At 38.5% G+C, this 21,271-nt stretch overlaps 1 protein-coding gene across 3 annotated transcripts; it reads left to right on the top strand.

Annotated features, from left to right (window-relative positions):
* Positions 1-1,268: 1,268 nt before the first annotated feature.
* MCTS1 (MCTS1 re-initiation and release factor) lies at positions 1,269-15,054 on the top strand. Of its 3 annotated transcripts, none has more exons than XM_019421838.2 (7): positions 1,269-1,590; positions 2,776-2,928; positions 3,476-3,573; positions 7,288-7,421; positions 9,850-9,917; positions 10,212-10,389; positions 10,902-15,054. In XM_019421838.2, the coding sequence occupies exons 1-6, from the start codon at positions 1,580-1,582 to the stop codon at positions 10,339-10,341; spliced, it is 594 nt and encodes a 197-aa protein (XP_019277383.2). In that variant the 5' UTR covers positions 1,269-1,579; the 3' UTR covers positions 10,342-10,389; positions 10,902-15,054. The 3 variants fall into 3 exon arrangements, with proteins under 3 accessions (XP_019277383.2, XP_053748071.1, XP_019277384.1); XM_053892096.1 differs by lacking the exon at positions 1,269-1,590 and adding an exon at positions 2,003-2,205; XM_019421839.2 differs by lacking the exons at positions 1,269-1,590; positions 10,212-10,389 and adding an exon at positions 2,015-2,205.
* The last annotated feature ends 6,217 nt before the right edge of the window (positions 15,055-21,271 follow it).

Here is a 21,271-nt window from a genome sequence, read left to right as displayed (position 1 = left end):
ACAGATGGAAAGCAGGGGAGGAGCAGAGAGAGAGGGAGAGAATCCCAAGCAGACCTGGAGCTGTCAGCACAGAGCTCCACTCAGGGCTCAAGGCTCATCTCACCAATCGAGATCAAGACCTGAGCCGAAATCAAGAGTTTGTCGCTCAACTGACTGAGCCACCCAGGTGGCCCTAACTATTATCTCTTCAATCAGATTAGTCTGAGGGTGCCTGGGTTGCATAGTTAAGTCTCCCACTCTTTAAAAAAAGAAAAAATTAATGTTTTATTATTTGTTGAGAGAGAGAGAGAGAGAGAGCGTGCAAGCATCAGTGGGGGAGGGACAGAGAGAGAGAGAGAGGGAGACACAGAATCTGAAGCAGGCTCCAGGATCCAAGCTGTCAGCGCCGAGCCCGATGCGGGGCTCAAACTCAGGAGCCGTGAGATCATGACCTGAGAGGAAGGCAGACGCTCAACCGACTGAGCCACCCAAGCGCCCCAAGCGTCCCACTGTTAATTTGGGCTGAGGTCAGGATCTCAAAGTTCCTGGAACTGAATCACTCCCCCCAGCCCCGTCCCTGCGGGCTCTGTAACCACAGCGCAGAATCTGCCTGGGATTCTCTCTCTCCCTCTCCCTGCCCCTCCCCTGCTCATGTGCACATGCGCACATGCGTGCTTTCTCTTTCAAAATAAACATTAAAAAAATTAATCTTTTATTACTTGCCTAGAGACCATTTTATCGACAAGGAAATTACCTCCCTTGAGTTATAGCCCAATTTATAGGTATGGGGATGAGGCAGGGGACAACAACCGAATGAATAATTCTATGTGGTCACCTCACTATGGCTGGTGAGCGTGGCTGCCAGATTAAAATACAGGACGTCCAATTAAATTCAGATAACAAAGAAATTTTAAAAATATAAGTATGTCCCAAAAACGCATGAGGTGCAAAGTAAAAAAAAAAACAAAAACAAAAACCAAAACCATTTCACTGTTTACCTGAAATTCAAAAATTGGATGTCCTGTATTTTTGTTTGCTAAACCTGGCAAGCCCATGAGTACATTAACAAGATGCCGTGAGGCTTGCCTGGGTTCCCGGTGGTCCGTAAGCACCGGTCCATTCGGTTGTTTCGGGGAACAAAAATCGTTCCCATTAAAGAAATTGCTTAGGTTAACAGCAGGTAGCAACCAAACACGGAACACTCTTGACCCTTTGAGGAACCCGTAACTGGCGCAACTGCCATAAATGCTGCCTTGGTTGACTTCCCCGCCCCCTTCATTCTTCTCTTCCTGCAACCAGAGTGTTTGCTCTATCTCTTCTTCCCTTTCTAGTCCCGCCCTTCCAGCTCTCCTCTCTGGAGAGGAATCGGTAGCCTCAAAAGGGTCGGCAAAAATGCCGACGTGTTCAGAGGAGCGGAAGTAGTCACATTTCACTGAGAACCGTAAAGTGCGGCTGTCTGTCTCCCTTTCCGGATAACGACGACAGCCCTTGACTGCCAGTGCCAGCCTTCCTCGTGTGAAGGGACCTGCCGGACCCTTGCTAATTCAATTTTTCCCCCATTCCGGGCCCTCCCCTATCGTCGCCCCCTTCACCTTGGATCATGTTCAAGAAGTAAGGACATGCTGTGGGCTCCACTGGCTGCTCACAAAGTCGGTGGGGTGGGGGTGGGGAAGAGGGCGAGAGCAAAGATCCTCTTTCTCTCTCCCCCGCCCCTGCCATCCTTACTAAGGTTTTCTAGAGTACTATGCTCTTACTCGCAACTTGCAACATTTAAGCTTTCCATCCCTAATCTTCAGTTGGGTTTTGATCCTCCCACCCTCGTTTTCTTTTTCCTTACTCCTCTTTTTCTTTTGCCTCCTCTCCCAGTCCTATCGCCATCCCTAGGGTTCTACCAATCACATCCTTGTACTGTGATTTAAGGGTATATTCTCTTTAGCTGAGAGGAGAGCCCTGCACTCACTGCCATATGTTTATTAGTTATGAACTGAATAAGGGAAGGCTTGACTTCCTGGGTCATGGGAGTGAAGGAGTCTGGGTGACAGGAAGCAAGCGGCCTGTCATGCCTATTGCCTAGCTGCCAGATTAACCTTGTCTTGAAAATAGCGTGATTGCCCCATAGGCTACTCAGTATAAGGAAGACAAAAATTCTTTGGGAACCTACTTAGTGGGTTTGCCTTCCAGATTTGGTAGACGCAAAAAGCAAAGGGGGAACATGGGCAAAGGAAGGTGGGTTTTGTGCATGACATTTTGAGCAAAAATAAATAGAAATCTTAGAAGTCATCGTCATCACTTAAAAAAAAAATCTCAGCAGATTACATAGCCTAGCAGAGGCTAATTCCCTAGGTTTTATTTGGGTTGGTCTTTTGTATCTCAATGCTCGAGGGTTTTTTGTTTTATTTTACTTTTTTTTGTTTCTGTTTTTGTTTTTGTTTTTTTGTACACAGGTTTTGTTATAGGTGGGAAACTGTTTCTTCCTGGGTAGAATTGAGTAGGGTTTTCCAGGAAGGGCATTTGTGTAGCTGATTACAGATTATAGTGTGAAATATGCCTCACATCCTCCCACCTGCCCCTCCCCTTTATTGTGTATACATGACAGTTTAATATTGTATTAAGACACTGGTTTTGTGCTGGACAGAATAAAAGGGAAATTATATTAAAACAATTTATTTCATAATTATTTTAGACATCTAAATACTTACTTGGGAATAGATGACTAATTAAAACAATATTTTTAGCTATTCTGATATTTTTGCTTAGAAATCCCTTTTTTTTTTCCTTGCAAAAATCATTTGACAGATTTGATGAAAAAGAAAACGTGTCTAACTGCATCCAGTTGAAAACCTCAGTTATAAAGGGTATTAAGAACCAATTGATAGAGCAATTTCCAGGTATTGAACCATGGCTTAATCAAATCATGCCTAAGAAAGATCCTGTCAAAATGGTTCGATGGTAAGTCTTTATTTATCTCTATGCACAGCTCAGAATAGCTTAATATTGTATGATTAGATTGCACTCATAAAAAATGGAATTATTGTCACATTAACCATTGGTAGATTAATTATAGGAGCAGATAAATAGAATAATTCTAAAACAATATTCGTATTGTCAAGTGTTTCTTCATGTTTGTGAAAAATGTGGCTTTGTGTACTGTTTGTTTTATTAAAGAGTTAAATGTTTTTATTCAGACTTGGATTTAATTTATTTCAGTTTGTACTGTAAATATTTGTTTTATTGAATTATCTAACGATGAAATTAAAATAATAAAATGTGAAATAAAATTACAGTAGGTCAATTTTTTTTTTCTACTGGACTGGTATGGTAGATGAAACAATTTAAATAATGTTTTTTTTTGCCTGGATATTTAATGAAATTAAAAAGAGGCTGCTGTATCTTTGTGTATATATGTTTCATATTTGTTATTATTTAAAGGATGTTTGGTATATTCATTTTTCTAAGAAAATATCTAACTTGGTACTCTGTGACATTTGTCTTACAGCCATGAACATATAGAAATCCTTACAGTAAATGGAGAATTACTGTTTTTTAGACAAAGAGAAGGGCCTTTTTATCCAACCCTAAGGTTACTTCACAAATGTAAGTCTTGTTAGAAAATACATATTTGGGGATATAGAAAGATATAAGGGGAGTTGAAAGTGACTTCTGGTACTTATTTATTAATACTAGGTGATATGGGGTATAAAACTAAAATGAATCCCCATCTTGTGGTAAATCTGAAAAATGCAAATTCTCTCATTATGCGGTCCAGAAAGGCCAAGAAAGAACATTCACTCATTCATTCAGCAAGTATGTTTTGAACTTCTACATGTCAGGTACTGAGCTAGGTACTGAGAATATGATGGGAAGCAAAGGCAGACATGGTCGCCGTCCTTATGAAGCTCACAGTCTAGTTGGAAGAATAGACAATTAGATCATTACATGAATGTTTATTCACAGACTGTGATAAGTGCTGTGAGCACTTCCCTTTTTTAAATTCGTATCTAGATATGCCTCATAGAGATTAACTCTATCTAAGGGAAAGCATTGGCTAATTGCGGTAGTCCCAGTTATTGTTAGTTGGGTGGCAAGTTCAGCTGTTGTGAAACAAAATAATGTTTGTTACATACCTACATTTGCACATTGTTAGATTGAGTACATTACAAAAGAAAATTCAAAGGAGATAAAATCCTGGTGCACAAGAGGTTTTCAACTGTGAAGTTAAAATTTCTGCTTTTCAAACCAGTGTCTTTCTGGCATTCTAGCCAAGAGGCAGAAAGAAGGGGAGTGACTGGAAGGCTGTGTAGGTGGTAGTGGTAACTCAATGAGTTTGGTTTTTGGTAAGATGAGATAAATTTTGAATTACATGGTGGAGCAGAGGTCTGGAGCAGTGAGGCAAATCTTAAAAGAGGTGAATCATTTTAGTATTTATAAAGAATTATTTACAATTACTTGACTAAGTATTGATTTCATCAGGTTAAAAAAGTACATTGGAGAGAAACTGAGTCCTGATGCAGTGGAAAAAGTTTAAAATGAAAATATTCTGGTGACGTTAATTCCTACTCAACTAAAAGAGGACAGAGACAAAGTACTCAAATGTATTGCATGAATCTAGATTAGATCCTGGTTTGAAAAGCAAAATTCAAGCCCTCCCCCTTCCCCCACAAAAAAGATAAAAAACACTTTCTTAGGGCTCTTGGGGGGAACTCTGAATATGGTTTGGCTATAAGACAATATTGTGGGACTATTGTTACAGTTTTAGGTATGATAATAGTATTGTGGTTATGTAGGAGAATGACTAGTTTTAGGTGATATGTGCTTATTTATGGTGAAGCATTATGTTTGAAATTTCAAATGGTAGAGGACAAAATGTGTGTGCATAAATAGAGATAAAGCAAACAGAGCAAAGCGTTAATGAACAATTATTCAATCTCAGTGGGTGGCGTCCAAGTATTCATTGAACTATTCTTTGTTTTTCATTGTTTGATGTTTGTTTATTTTTGAGAGAGAGAGACACACACATACACCACAGGCAGGGGAGGGACAGAGAGAGAGAGAGAGAGGGAGACACAGAATCTGAAACAGGCTCCAGGCTCTGAGCTGTCAGCACAGAGCCCAACGCAGGGCTGAAACTCTGAAGGGCAAGATCATGACCTGAGCTGAAATTGGACGCTCAACTGACTGAGCCACCCAGGCACCCCTTCATCAAACTATTCTTAATGGTTTTTCTGTATGTTAAGCATTTGCATAATAAGTTGGAAGAGAAAGGTGTTCCTATTTAATAATATTTTGCTGGGAACCGACCTTTTAGAACATCCTAAAGTTATTGATGTGCAAGAAGCAGGATAATATGGTGGTTAAAAGCGTACTTGGAGTTAGGCAGACCTGGGTTCAATTTCCAGTGTGTGTCACTTTTGCCAGGCCACTTAAACAGGTCATCACTTGTTTAAACCTTATTTCCTTTTCTTTCTTTTTTTTTTTAAAGATTTTTTTTTTTTATTTTTAAGTAATCTTTACACCCGACACAGGGCTTGAACTCACAACCCCAAGTTCAAGAATTGCATGGTCTACCCACTGAGCCAGCCAGGCACTCCTTAAGCTATATTTCCTCATCTTTTTAAAAAATGGATACATTGTATATCATATCTCCCAGGATTGTGAGGATTAAATGAGATTTGTGCATGCAATGCCTGGAACACAGTAATGGCTCAATGTATGATAGCCATTGTAATGATGTAGTAATTGTTAAGTAACTGTCCACTGCTACTGTATATTATCATCATCATGCTCAAGATCATCATCATCATCATTATTATTAAAAGGCAGGTATTAACGAGGATGGAGAACTAGAAAACAAATTATGTTTGTTTCAGGTTTCTTTTTTTCAATAAGATGTTTAAATTAATATGTAGTCTTGGTAGAAAAAATACTTATTCTCTGAATAGTGGGAGGGCTAGTGGTAAGACATTAAAGTGAATAAATTTTACCAATTATTAATATTCCTAGAAAGCCCTGAGAGGTCTAAAAAATCCCCGCCGCCCCCCCCCCGCCCCTGCCCAGCCATTGTTTTGAGTCTTTCAGGGATCCTTTAATCCTTAGATTATGACACACACACACACACACACACACACACACACACACACACACACAAATAAATTTTTTGGAATTATAAAAGGAATTTGTGTTCATTCTAGAGAATTGGAAAGTGCAGAAATAAGATCACCTGTATTCCTATGACCTAGAGATAACCATGGTTAGTATGTTGGTGTACTTCCATCCAATTATTTCCTATATTGTGTATGTGTGTTTATATATTTTTTCCTTTTTTAAAAATATTTTTTCCTTTTAAATTGGGCTCTCCGTTAAATAGCTTTCAATTAATTGACTTTATTTTTTAGGACAGTTGTAAAATGGAGCAGAAAAAAGAGTTCCCATATACTTCCTACCACCCTTCCCTTATTATTCTTTGGTGTCATGCATTTGTTAAGACTGATGAACCAATATCGATTCATTATTATTAACCAAAGTCCATAGTTTACATTAGGGTTCATTCTTTGCATTGTACATTCGGTGGGTTTTACCAAATGCATAATGTTATGTATCCATTGTTACGGTATCACTATGATACTGTCATATGATAGTATCATAGTATAATTTATTGTCCTAAGAGTCCTCTGCTCCACTTATTTGTCCCTTCCTGCTTTTTCTCCTCTCACTCCCTAGCAACCACTGATCTCTTTGGTATTTTTTTTTATTTTACTTTTTCCTCTTAACATTATATTATGAACATTTCCCAGAGTAATACAGATTTTCCAAAAGTATTGTTCTATTATATACGTACTATAGACATACCTTAAGTCATTTGTCTCTTCATTGTTGGACATTGAGGTTGATTCCAGTTTATTTTTATTGTAAATAATAGTGCTGCAATGATTATATTTCTGCCTAAATATATTGTATATCTCTAATGTTTTCTTAGGATAAAGTCCTAGAAAGAGAATTACCAAGTCAAAGAGTATGAACCTTTTCAAGGCTGTTGATACATGTTGCCACGTAGTCCTAAAGAAAAGTTGTGCTCCATTATAAGCCTTCTAGCAGTGTATGAAAATGCCAGTTTTCCTAAACTCTTGCAAGCACTGGGAATTACTTTTGTTAAAAATATTTATCAACTTGATAAATGAAGGATGGTGTTTCAGTTTTATTTTGCATTTTTCAGAATACTGTAAGTTTAGGAAATATTTGCTCATGTCCTTTGCCTTTTTCTGTTGAGTCATTAGTCTCATTAATTTATGTGGTGTATTTCTTTTCTTCTAGATCCTTTTATCCTGCCACACCAGCAGGTTGATAAAGGAGCCATCAAATTTGTTCTCAGTGGAGCAAATATCATGTGTCCAGGCTTAACTTCTCCTGGAGCTCAACTTTACCCTGCTGCAGTAGATACAGTTGTTGTATCCTTTCCAGGCTATAACTGCTGAAAAATGTATTCACAGTATTTTTGTCATTACTGGAAGATCTATCACCCAAGAGAAGATTAAGTGTACTTTTCTGGAGGTTACTGCTACTGTTGTCTCATGACTTTCTTGTTACATTTCAAGATGTGGGAAAAAACATCATTTCAGCCTTTCTTGTTGCATTTCAATGTGTGGGAAATAACATCATTTCTATGTCCCATCTTAGAAGTTAAATGGGAACAGGTAATAAGAAGGCCCAGCTGCATTCTGGCCCAGTTACTGCCCAATGTTATCAGACTCAGGACACAGTATAAAACTTGATTATTTTTTAAAATGTTTATTTATTTGTTTTGAGAGAGAGTGTGTGTGTGTACAAGTAGGGGAGGGGCAGGGAGAGAGGGAGAGAGAGAATTCCAAGCCGGTCCCATGCTGTTAGCACAGAGCCCGATGCGGGGCTCAAACCCACGAACTGTGAGATCATGACCTGAGCTGAAATCAAGGGCTGGACACTTAACTGACTGAGCCACCAGGCACCCCTGAAACTCTAGATTATTAATGGAGAGGCTATATATGATATGATTGGATCACTTCTTTAGACATCAGCTTGCTACTTTAAAAATTTTTTTAAATGTTTATTTATTTTTGAGAGAGAGAGAGACAGAGCGTTAGCAGGGGAGGGGCAGGGAGAGAGGGAGACACAGAATCTGAAGCAGGCTCCGGGCTCTGAGCTGTCAGCACAGAGTCGGACGTGGGGCTCAAACTCACAAACCGCAAGATCATGACCTGAGCCAAAGTGGGATGTTTAACTGATTGAGCCACCCAGGCGCCCCCATCAGCTTGCTACTTTTATAGTTGGCTTATCCATATACACTGGAGTAAAAGCACTCAAAAGGGAAAATAGCTTAGGCACCAGGTAGAGTGTTAGAAGTGGGTAGTGGGAAATACTGACAATCCCCAACTTTTATATTACAGATCATTTTTAAGTTGGATGTTTGGGCCTCAGAACATATTTTCTCAAAGAGAAATGTTAAAGTTTCAGATAGTCCTTAAAACTCATGATGTAACTGAGTAATTTTGCATAATTTTCATTTCTACAGTGGTGTTTAGCTATATTCTAGATCAAATAGGTTTTTGTCAACTAGTCTGGAGAGGAGGAGATCTTCTCTTTTGTCATAGATAAAGGGGCCATTTGCCTCAGGTTGAGAAAATACTTGGTAGCTATAGGGAAATCACTGTAGAGTGGGAAGGCCATTGGAGTGGGTTTAAGAGTGTGTCCTGTACTTGAAGGAGACTGTCTAGTCTCCTGACACTGCCCAGTGTCCTCTGTTGTGGCAGTTATGTTTAAGGAGTAGATTGTATAAGGTGTATGTTGGTACCTTAGGAACAGCTTGTGTCGACAGAGATACTGGTCACATAATAGGTGCTCAAATATTTTTGGAACGCTGAGTCTATGAATTGAAAATGAGATGGAGAAAAGTATTCTGTGAGGACAGGTTTTCTTTTTAATGTTTCTGACTTTTCTAAGTGTTGTAGGTTTATAGTTCTGGAGATTCTCTTAAATGGAAGAATTTTCAAGTGCCTAACCTTTGCTTTTAAAGTAATTTTTATTTTGAAATAATTACAGACTTTTAGACAGTTGCAAAACTAGTGCAGGGAGATACTGTGTACCCTAGGAATTTTGCTTTGTAAAATATGTACTGCAATGTGTAACATTCTAAATGTTTCAAATGATAACCAGGAACATTTTGGTTGTTCTAGAAAGGTTGAAACATACACTGGGTTCTTACAGATAGACTGGGGGTATAAATATTATTTTAATGTGTCCATGGGGCACCTGGGTGGCTCAGTTGGTTAAGCATCCGACTTCAGCTCAGGTCACAATCTCGTGGTCCGTGAGTTCGAGCCCCGCGTCGGGCTCTGTGCTGACTGCTCAGAGCCTGGAGCCTGCTTCCGATTCTGTGTCTCCCTCTCTCTGTGCCCCTCCCCCGTTCATGCTCTGTCTCTCTCTGTCTCAAAAATAAATAAACATTAAAAAAAAATTAAAAAAAATGTGTCCATTACATAAAACCGCCATTCATTGATTACAACATTAGAACAAACCGTGTTTATTTATTTCACAGTTTTTAATATTTACATGAAAGAAATTTTATCTTTTTTGCAGGTCTTATTTTGGTTTTGTTGGCATTGGGTTATGGTATTAACATTTAACTTAAAAACCAAGAATGATTATTAGATTCATTCATTTAGCATTTATTGAATATTTACAATGTGCCCACAGACTCTGCTAGGTCCCTGCCCTCAATTGAGTTGATGGTCTGGGTGAGGATACAAGATGGGTTCAAAGTGGCTTAACTAGTAACGTGATCATTGTTTGATACCCCCTCTCCAAGGCATTTTGATAGTTTTCTTAGCTGTGTGTTTTCAGGCAATCATGGCAGAAGGAAAACAGCATGCTCTGTGTGTTGGAGTCATGAAGATGTCTGCAGAAGATATGTAAGTCTCACATTAGGCCCCCTTGGCTTTTGAGAAAGGGTAACCTATGCGGGAAGCATCAGAATTACAGGTGAAATTTGCTGTCATTCATCTCACATCTTACAAATACTTAAGCACAGAAGCCTCGTTTCTGATTTTCCCTGACACTTCGGAAGCCATCGAAACCTATTTTGTCTCCAGGATTGCATTCTTTCTTAAGCACTCTGAAAAGAACCGGGTGCCAACACAGCTGTTTTATATGTGTGTGTGTGGTATTTTAGGAACTTACAAAATTTTTTTTGTTTGCGAGAGAAGGTATACACGCACGCGCTTGCGTGTGGATGCAGGAGTAGGGACAGAAGGAGAGGGAGAGAGAGAATCCCAAGCAGGCTCCATGCCCAGCGCAGAGCCTGATGCTGCCTCATCTCACACCATGAGGTCATGACCTGAGTCGAAATCAAGAGTCAGATGCTTAACTGAGTGAGCCCCGCAGGTGCCCCAGGAACTTTTTATTCAGTATGACTTAAATTTTTAATTGGGGGGAAGAATGTTGTGCTACTAATTTTTAAAACCGTGACACAGTTCAGCACCACATGGTATTTATCTTCTATTTTGACCTAGTAGTATAGATTATTAAGGAAGTATTAAAGATATTTACCAAAATGTAGTCAATATATTGAAAAACTTGGAACTCATTTGACGACCAAATTAATCCTGTTAATTTTGTTGCACAGTCAATTACAACACTCTGATGTTCTCCTGGTATGGTGACATAATTACTTTGTTTCTATAAGGCCCACTAGTTAGATCACTAGAATCATTTTAAGACAGGAACTGCAGCAGAGTAATGTCATTTAATGTAGTCAATAATGTTAATGTAATAAATAAATTCCCTGCATGGGGCTCAATAATTGCAAAATAGCAATGCACTCAGAATTATATTTACCATAAGTAAGCCTATAAAAATTCATAACAATATGTTTATGTGCTTTTCTCCTTCCACAGTGAGAAAGTCAACAAAGGAATTGGCATTGAAAATATCCATTATTTAAATGATGGGCTGTGGCATATGAAGACATATAAATGAGCCTCAGAAAGAATGCACATGGCTAAATATGGATATTGTGCTGTATCTGTGTTTGTGTCTGTGTGTGACAGCACGAAGACAGTACCTCTGTGGTTATGCTGAATAAATTCAACAGATGCTAAAATTCTGTTAGCTTCAAAAATTATTTTAATTTTTCTTAAAGTCCAGTTAAAATTGGGTAGCAAACTTGGACATTAAGAGGTATCTGGTAAGTAATCAAACTCAGACAACTTAATGTCCTTTCTTATGCCAATAATGTAAAATTGAAGGGCAGGACTTGGTACATGAACTTGCCGACCTCCCAGAGAATCTGGCTACTTAATGGGGCTGGAAGCTGGACTGGGAATTTTCTCCTATTACCCTAGAAATGCCTCTTCTCTTTTGTTTGTGTTTTTTGTTTGTTTGGTTGTCATTTTTAAACTTTTCATTATGGAAAATTCCAAGCATAGATAAAAGTACGTGGGGAATAGTAGTATAATGGACCTTTTCTGTATCCACCACCCAGCTTCAATTCATGGCAAATCTTACTTCATCTATATCTCATTTACTCCTTCCCCACCCCACTCCCTGATTATTTTGAAGCAAATCCCAGATATCTCATTTTATCCACAGTAACTTAAATATGTATCTTTAAAAGCTAAATTTTTTAAAAAACATCATTACACCTAAAATATCGTTATCACACCCCAAAAAAGAACTATTTCTTAATATGATCAAATATCTTGTTTAAATATGTGACAAATGAACTTGATTGCCTCTCTTTTTCATTTTTTTAACCATTGGTTTGCTTGAAATTGGTACCAGACAAGGTCCATATATTGCATTTAGTTGTTATTTATTTAAGTCTCTTAATCTAGAAGGTCTCCCTTTGTATTTTCCCTTTAAATTAATTATTGAAGGAATCTGGTTGTTTTGTCTTACAGAGTTTTCTCCCACATTCTGGATTTTGTTGATTGTATCGCTGTAAAGTAATTTAACTTGTTTTTATGTCCCCTGTATGACCTGTACACAGATAGGCTTGAAGAGATTCAGGTTCAATTTATTTAGCGCCCTGGCCTGAAGCTGGGTAAACTCATACTACACAGATGCCCAGAACTTCCAGATTTGGGTCCTTACTGTATTCCCCCAAAGAGCGTGTATGTCCTATCCTAAGTGGCATATGAAGGCCATGGACTTATTTCAGTAAGAACAGTAAGCTCTTTTGGGAGTTAAAGGAGCAGTTATGAATTTACATAGTGACAATAGGCATTTCTTCCTAATAACCTCGCTGTTCTAGTGTCTCAGCCATTTTCATTTGGTTGTTTACAAATATGTGACACGTGGTTTTATTTTTCAGATGGATACAGACATTTACAAGATTGTGGTGACCTGTGTTACAGTTAGAAGTTGGTGAGAAAGGTGAGGGTGGATAGTAAAAAGAGGGAGACCATTTGGCTGGCTGTTGGAGCTGGGCCTCCCAAGATACAACATAGGTGAAGGTTGTAGATCCAGGGTCTGACCCTCAGACTGAGAAACCATCTCCCACTAAATGAAACTTGTAAGACTTGGAGATTCCCACATTAGAATGTAAATGTGTTCATCTATAGTGCTAAGTCTGCTTAGGGTAAACAATTAGGAAACTGGAAGTTTCTTGATGAACTTGGATAAGAGTAAAGGAAGGTTGAAAATTTGGGGGAGTATTTCATCTGGGCTGGGGTAAGGCTTAGAGAATTTTTCTTGCTTCATCATTAATTACAATGCTTATGTCTGCCAAAATCTTTCCTAGCCCATAGAGGTGCCCTGATATTTTACTTTCTATAGCCTTTTGAAGTTCTTTGTAGAATATTTGCTTTTGTTATGACAGTTATATCCTACAAGTTTCCGTATTGTTATATTTTCCTATTTATTCCTGGTGTATAAAAGTGTAAATAGTCTCCTCAGTAGCCCATTTATAAATCCTCTTTCCGGGTATGTTTCTTCAGCAGGTCTCATGTTATGCTGACTTACTGGTTTCAAAGTCAGATGTCTTTCCATTTGAGGGATGAGACGCCCTATTTGAGGCCTGTAGCACCTGGTGTTCTTAAGAAGAAAATATCTGAGTCACTGATGTCAAAACCGAACTTTGAACCTTTATTGTTGGTACTAAGTTAGTGTTAATTGACCAAGATTGCCTATGGAGTGTTGGCAATGAAAACAAAGCACTCGCATATTAGAGAAGTTAAAACCTTTAATTGCCTGGTTTCTGAAATAATTTATCCTTGTTTCTAACCACTGTTAACAGTGGGTGTACGGAACACTTTAAAAATATTTAACATCATCATCTGTGCTTGTTTTTCCTACTATGCTGAGGTACAGTGACTGTGTTGCCTTGGTGATGTGGACTAAATATGTATGTTTTCTCCTTCCCCTGGGTCTGAGGCCTCAGGTCATGGTGTTAATCAGGGGTGTCACTCTACACTGGGAGCCTGATCAGTTTGTAAGCATAAGGTCGCGCAGGAAAGCTAATTCAAAGAGGTTAAACTAGCATATCAGCCTCTTTGTGCTGCGTTTAAAGGAAACTTAGTTTACCCACATTCCTGAGATTACAAATACAGGGAGAGCCTGTTTTCTCTCAGGCAATGTGTCTTCGGTTCATTTTTAGTTTCCAAATTAATTTTGTGTCAAGCCAGCCTACAATCTTGCCATTTCTGTGTATATGACATCCTTAGTCAGCCAAGGTCAGTTCAGCTCAATGGACATTTATTGAATATTTGCTAGCTTCTAGGTGACGTGACACAAAGATGAATAATACACAGGTGGCCCTTGCCCTTAAGGAGCTTCCAGTCTAGTGGGTAAATTGACATTTAAGAAAACCTGGGTAATGGTTACAGCCCAATACCAATTTATAAAGCCACTGGGAAGTTACTAATACTTTTCCAATTTCAGTCACTAAAATTTGCAAATTACACATGAGCTAAATATAAAAATATTGCTTAGATTGTATCCAATGTGAGAAGGTTAAAAAAATCCAGATGTCTTGGAGTTGCAAGGATTGAGCATTCCAACTCAAAGGTTGTCCCATTGTGCAATAATATAAAGGCCTGTTCAGCCCTCTTCTAGCAGACTATTATAGTTGTTTGGTGGTGTTTTGTTGGCAGCTGGATTTTTCCTTTTCTTGTTCTTTTTTTTTTGTGTGTGTGAATGTTCTGGACCCAAAACAGGCAGCTGGATTTATCCCAGGGGTAGTCATGAACATTTCCAATTTGAGATTTGATAGTCCCCAAACAGAAGGTCATATGGCATTTGTCAAATAATGATTATATCTAGCCAAGTTCCTCCTCTGCATACAAATCAGCTACTGAGGATACAGTATTTCTAAGCATAGTGCTTCAGAAGATAAAAGAATGGCAAATGACTCAATTTGCAGATGTGTTTCATTACAGTAAAATATTTCACTTTTTTGTTGTGAGAATATTAATCATGTAGCAATTATATATTAATGGGAATATGAAATGAATGTATACCCAAACAAAATATAGTAAATATTTTTAACTTTGTTTATCTAGGTTCCTTAATTTTGAGAATATGTCTCTCAAGGCTCTTCAGGAGACTCAAAATGTTCCAATTTCTAAAGGAGTATCCACTAAACCTGATTTATAATGAAAGGAAAAAAATGAAAATGCATGCATCCTGTGTCACTATAACCATCACTTCTGAGGCCTCAAGCAATCAGAAGCTTACTCAAGCTATAACCTGTAAGAATTAGGCCACTGAAATATATTTGGAAAGCCCTTCAGAACACTTGTGTTTAGTATGTTGTTAATTGTATTTAGATTAAATATAATTGTATTCTTAATATCTCAGTCTCTCAGCAACAGTTCCTAAAGAAATCCTGTCTTTCAACATGGAGACTGATGCGTGTAAATGTATATTTTGCATTATGTTTTTATACTTTTGTATGTATACTTTATTATGCTTTTTGTAGCAGGTAAAAGAATGACTACCTATAATGAACTATAACACTACTTTGTTTCATATTATATTAAAACTAATTAAGTACTTGTAAAGGACTGGAACTCCATCAGAACAGGAATGAATGACTGTGATTGAGAACCAGTTTTTAAATCTATATTGACACTATTAGACAGGTAGGTTGGTTGGGTTGATTGGTTGATTGGTTTAAAAGGTTGGCCTCTTGGAGAATATAATTTATGTATGGATAAATATACAGGAGATGATTTGCTGGAATTCTCCTGGTAATATCATGTTCATTAGAACAGGTCATGGGGAGGAAAAATAGATGAAAACATCCAAACTAATTAGTACTATTAATATTTGCCTCTTGGAGTAAAAAATGAAAGGACACCAAATTTTATCCTTGAATACTTTGAGAAATAAAAGATTAATTAGTGAAATAATTTCTAATTAAGGGGTGCCTGGGTGGCTTAGTCAGTTGGGCGTCTGACTCTTGATTTTGGCTCAGGTCATGGTCCCAGGGTCATGTGATTGAGCCTTACGTTGGGCTCTGTGCTGAGCATGGAGCCTGCTTAAGATTTTTTGTCTCTCTCTCTCCCCCCCCACCCCCCGCCTCCCTCTCTCTCTCTCTCTCTCTTCCCCTTCCCCACTCACGTGTGTGCACTCTCTAAAATTAAAAAATTTTTTTTCTAATTAAAACCCCAGTTGTTGGGGCGCCTGGGTGGCTCAGTCGGTTAAGCGTCTGACTTCAGCTCAGGTCATGATCTCATGGTTTGTGAGTTCAAGCCCCACATCAGGCGCTGTGCTGACAGCTCAGAGCCTGGAGCCTGCTTCAGATTCTGTCTCATTCTCTCTGCCCCTCCCTGACTTGTGTCCTGTCTCTATCAAAAATAAATAAATGTAAAAACAAACAAACAAACAAACCCAGTTGTTAAAGAATGACATGCCTCACTCTAATTAAATGGGTTATCCTATACATTTTAAAATTTCATTTTAAAAGTAAAACAAATCACGATTTCTACATCATATTTTTTATTGCTCTTCTTGTTCCATTCTTCAATTTTAAAGTACTTTAATTTCAGCCAATATGTAATAGAGGGGACTTTTGGGGTATAATCATTCACTCCCTTCAGGTTCATTGTAAGTGTTCCCAGAACTCTGTCATAGGAAGAAATAACTCTAAATTGAAAAGTTACAAAGATTAATTTTCTTTCCTTCTAATTTTAATGTTTTATCACAGGACTTGATTGTGAGTGATAACTATGAACTTTCATTTAATCTCCTATGATGAAATAAGTAATTTCTTCTGACTGTCACAAGCATATGAGCAAAAGACCGTTTTAAGCAATAAATCATGTAAGCGCTTGCTTGGAGGAAGTTCCATTTCTCCAAACATACTCCTTGAAAACAAATCAAATTCAGTTCCCTTTTTGCCTCAGGGAAAGCCATACTGGGGAGACTTTTGAGGTCGGGCAATCTGTTTTTATTCTTTCCACTTTTCTATTTCAAAAGGAGACTTTCTGTCTTTGTCGCCAAATGCTGGGGTTGTCCTAGGCTGATGCATGATAAAGCCCCCCCAGGCTTGGAAATTTGCAAACCAGTGAGATGATTTTGTGATGAAACTGCATGTTGGATTGATACTACCTGTGACTGAGCTTAAATTTGAGACAACTTTTAAAAGGAGCTGTGCACTTTCTATCAGGGCTTGAAATGTCTGTTTCTACACACTGATGTCTTAATAATTTTTAGTTTCTCATGATCTGATTTTGTATGCACTTCTTGGTCTGGGTACTGTTTTCATCAGGTCAAAAGCTGCCCCATTCAGAATTCACTTTGTAAAGCCAAACTTCACTGTTCATTTAAACATCTGGACTAGGTTGGATAGGATGAGGAGGATGGGAGGAGAGTCCTTTTTGCCCTGTAGGCTCTGGAAGGTTTCTTAGAGAGTTGGTTTATCTAGGATTAGGAAAAAGTATGCTTTTGCATGACTAAGATCTTTCTGAAGTTTGCTTGTGTAAGCATTTTAGATTTCAGAAAGTTCAGCCTGAAATGTATGTGAATATAGAGTAGAAACAGTTTCATTTAGTGGGATAATGGCTGTCTCTAACTCATCAAATTAATTTCTCCTAAATAGCTTTCAAAAAGCCCAGGATTAGAAAATATTTGTCAATGGCAGTGCTTTATTCTGTTTTAAAAATAGTAGGTCTAAAATCTAGTAAAATGTGGATACTTAGCCCTGTACTTATTTTATGTTGTGATTTACAAGGTACAAATTTAATATTTTGTAAAATGTTTGAAAGAAGTCAACAAAGTAACTCCCCTTTCTTGCCCCCAAATGCGGAAGTCTGAGAGAAGAAGGCACATGGCCTCATGAGCTTCTGGGTGTTGTCAAACCCAATTTTCTCCCAACTACCAAATGCCCAGTTACATTTACTGGGGATGCAGGAGTCCCACTTAAGCAGTGGTTTTTGCCAATATAAAGAGAAACATCTTGATTAAAGTCTGAAGAGATAGGAACCATACTGATTTGGGCAGTTTTGGCTCTAATGTCTAATTTGCTGTGAAAGGGGAACTCGCTCTCAGTTAATGTTCTTAAAAGCAACTTCTGAATTTCTCCTGAAAACATATTGACTTTATAAAAAAAGCTGTTTGAGGAAGAGCTGTTTTATTGCATGGCACAGATTATATGTACAGATGTTATCTTAAAACTTAATTAAGGAGTTCCCTTAGAATTTGAATATTCAATACCAGCTATTATTCACATCAACATTTTAATATTTTACCATCTAGGTATTTAATAAAAAGGATTGATCCATATTTAGCTGTGTGAAGTGCTAGTTAATTTGTTCAAATGGCTAAGAGGGAAAGGTAAATAACATTCCCTGGTGCCTACTATATGCACAAGCTCTACTTGCAGTATCTTGCTTAATCTTTATGATGATTCTGTGAGGTAGATTTGAATTCGCATTTTACAAATGAGGAAACTAAGGCACCTGAAGATACATAACTAATAAATGACAGAATTGGGATTTGAACCTACGACTGCCTCACTGCAAACCCTGTCTTGCAGAAAGTCTCCTCTCACGTTTCATAAAATGTTAACCTCAGCCCACAGTCGTATCCCGATCTTTGTTTATGGGTTATTGGAGAGGAGTGTAAATTGGCCTGGCCTCTGTTCCACAGTGGGGAAAATATGGGTAGGATTTGAAGGTGAGAAGAATGGGTTGCTTACACAGTGTCTTATCTGTGCTTCTGAGGGAATTTCTCTTTCCCCCTCATCAGCGGGGTATGTGGGGGAGAACCTTCTGAAATTGTGGACTCAGTCCTGAGGACTGAACTTTTTCCATTAGTCACCTTCAAGCCATGTGATTTGTGACCATTTAAAGGTTAGGCCATTTAGGAGCCTTTGCGGATCTTTTTAGAAAAGGATATAATGGGGAGGGTTAGTCACGTGGGGGAGATTATAATGTGCAAAGGCAGGGCTAGCAGCTGCTTTATGACTATCCATATATTCAGAAGGTAAATAGGGGAAAGGATTAGTGAATATGAAAATTAATGACAGGAGCAGTTTGGTTCAGTTGTAATCTAAGGAAAAAAAGCTGAGGGGTCTAATCTATATATTGCTCTAGATCCAGAGATTTAATTTTCAGAAGGAAGGTCCATGCAAGGAAATGGCCTGGGGCCTGCTAAAAGTCAGGTTGCAATTGACATAGCATTCAAGACAACCAGAGAAACAAATAGGACTTTGGGAAGAACCTTCAAGTTTTCTCCCATTCACGTACTAGCCTTGGGGTGGGGGGTGGGGGGCTTATACTTCTGGAATTGGTTAGAAATGTGCTATAACTATAAAATACATACTGGATTTCAGACTTAATAAAAAATGTAAACTAGCACATTAATTTATTTTCTGGTTACATGTTGAAATGACAACATTTTGGATACACTGGGTAAAATAAAATACTAAAAGTAATTTCACCCATGTCTTTACTTTTTTAATGTGGCTACTAGAAAATTTAAAACAACTCACGTGGCTCACATATTTCTATTGCATGGCACTGGACTGGAGAATAGGCAGTATTCCCTGGAAGTTCCTCTAGATTCGAGTGCCTTAGAGTGGTAAGTACAGAAAGGAAGATTCCCGGTGCCAGTATTCACTCCTCCATCAAGCTACGACCAGTTTTTCCCCTTTCCTCTCAGATGGTATGGGGGTTCTGTTTTGACTATTAGAACATCCCCGTTTATCCAACACTTAGTACCTATGTGGATGTCTTTTTTTAATATATATTTTTATTTTTGAGAGAGAGAGAGAGTGGGGGAGGGGCAGAGAGGGAGACATAGAATCCGAAGCAGGCTCCAGGCTCTGAGCTGTCAGCACAGTACTGACACAGGGCTCAAACCCACAAACTGTGAGATCATGACCTGAGCCAAAGTCAGATGCTTAACTGAGCCATCCAGGCGCCCCTGGATGTCTCTTATCAGTCACTCACTAGATCAAAGCATTCATGTTGTTTTTAAAGAAAAAGGCAAGCCCATCCCATTAAGGGCATCCTTCCTCCATCACTCCCATCCATCCATGCATCTGTTGAAAATCTGAGTCTTCTTTTTAGGTCTGTTCTTCCTGTCAAAGCTTTTGCCAAATTGCCAAAGCAACAGCATAATCAAATATGGCCATTCTTGCATGGAATTAGTGAAAACTATGAAAGAAATGAGAATTATGAGTATTTATCAAATTGAGGACTTTGATGGCAAAAGGACCACCATATTCTAATAATAAACTATAGCTTGTTTTATTGCTCATGCAGAGCTTACATGAAGTGATTGACTCTTTGTATGAATTATATGACTTTGGGCCTCTTTTGCTTTCCACAAAATACCAGGCCTAGTGATGAGGTGATAGACACTCTGTTTATGCAAGGAACATTATGTTGTACAGATGTCTCACTAATAAAGGTGGATTTATCTTTTTTTAAAGTTTATTTAAGTAACCTTCACACCCAACCTGGGGCTCAAACTCATGACCCCAAAGTCAAGAGTCGCACGTTTCTCTGACTGAGCCAGCCAGGCGCCCCAAAGGTAGATTTATCTTTTTTAAAAAAAAAATTATGGTAATTTTAAAGTCTGTAAGCTTCCTACTTAGGCTCAGGTTATGATCTCACCATTCATGGGTTTGAGCCCCGTGTCGGCTCCACCCTGATAATGTGGAGCCTGGAGCCTGCTTGGGATTCTCTCTCTCCCTCTTTCTTACCCCTTTCCCCCTCAAAAAAATAAAATTATAGTAGGGGCGTCTAGGTGGCTCAGTTGGTTAAGCGATCAACTTCAGGTCATGATCTCGCGGTTCGTGAGTTTGAGCGGTGAGTTTGAGCCCCGCTTCAGGCTCTCTGCCATCAGGACAGAGTCCGCTTTGGATCTTCTGTCCCCCTTTCTCTCTACCCCTCCCCCTGAGTCTGTCTCTCAAAACCCATTAAATATTAAAATTATGGTAGAAACTTCAGATTTATACCATCATTTCGTACTTACTAAACAAGTCATTTCCCCCATTATCCTTTAAATACTTAATTTTATCCTTGATGATATTGGAATTATTGAGTGATAATTTTTTATTTTTTGAGGGGGGGGAGGGGCACAGGGAGAGGGAGAGAGAGAATCTAAAGCAGGCTCCAGACTTCAAAATGGATGAAAGACCTAAATGTAAGACAGGAAGCCATCAAAATCCTCCAGGAGAAAGCAAGCAAAAACCTCTTTGACCTTGGCCACAGCAACTTCTTACTCAACAAGTTTCCAGAGGCAAGGGAAACAAAAGCAAAAGTGAACTACTGGGACCTCATCAAAATAAAATCTTCTGCACAGGAAGGAAACAATCAGCAAAACTAAAAGGCAACCGATGCAATGGGAGAAGATATTTGCAAATGACATATCAGATAAAGGGTTAGTATCCAAAATCAATAGAGAACTTATCCAACTCAACACCCAAAAAACAAATAATCCAGTGAAGAAAGGGGCAAAAGACATGAATAGACACTTCTCCAAAGAAGACATCCAGATGGCCAACTGACACATGAAAAAATGCTCCACATCACTCATCATCAGGGAAATACAAATCAAAACCACAATGAGATACCACTGCACACCTGTCACAATGGCTAACATTAACAACTCAGGCAACGACAGATGTTGGCAAGGATGCGGAGAAAGAAGATCTCTTTTGCATTGTTGGTGGGAATGCAAACTGGTACAGCCACTCTGGAAAACAGTATGGAGGTTCCTCAAAAAATTAAACATAGAACTACCCTATAACCCAGCAATTGCACTACTAGGTATTTATCCAAGGGATACAGGTATGCTGTTTTGAAGGGGC

Source organism: Panthera pardus, unplaced genomic scaffold (genome assembly GCF_024362965.1).
Source record: "Panthera pardus isolate Hobbes unplaced genomic scaffold, ASM2436296v1 HiC_scaffold_27, whole genome shotgun sequence".
NCBI lineage: Eukaryota > Metazoa > Chordata > Mammalia > Carnivora > Felidae > Panthera > Panthera pardus.
The sequence above is the reverse complement of the archived record's forward strand: the minus strand, read 5'-3'. Positions and strand labels throughout refer to the sequence as shown.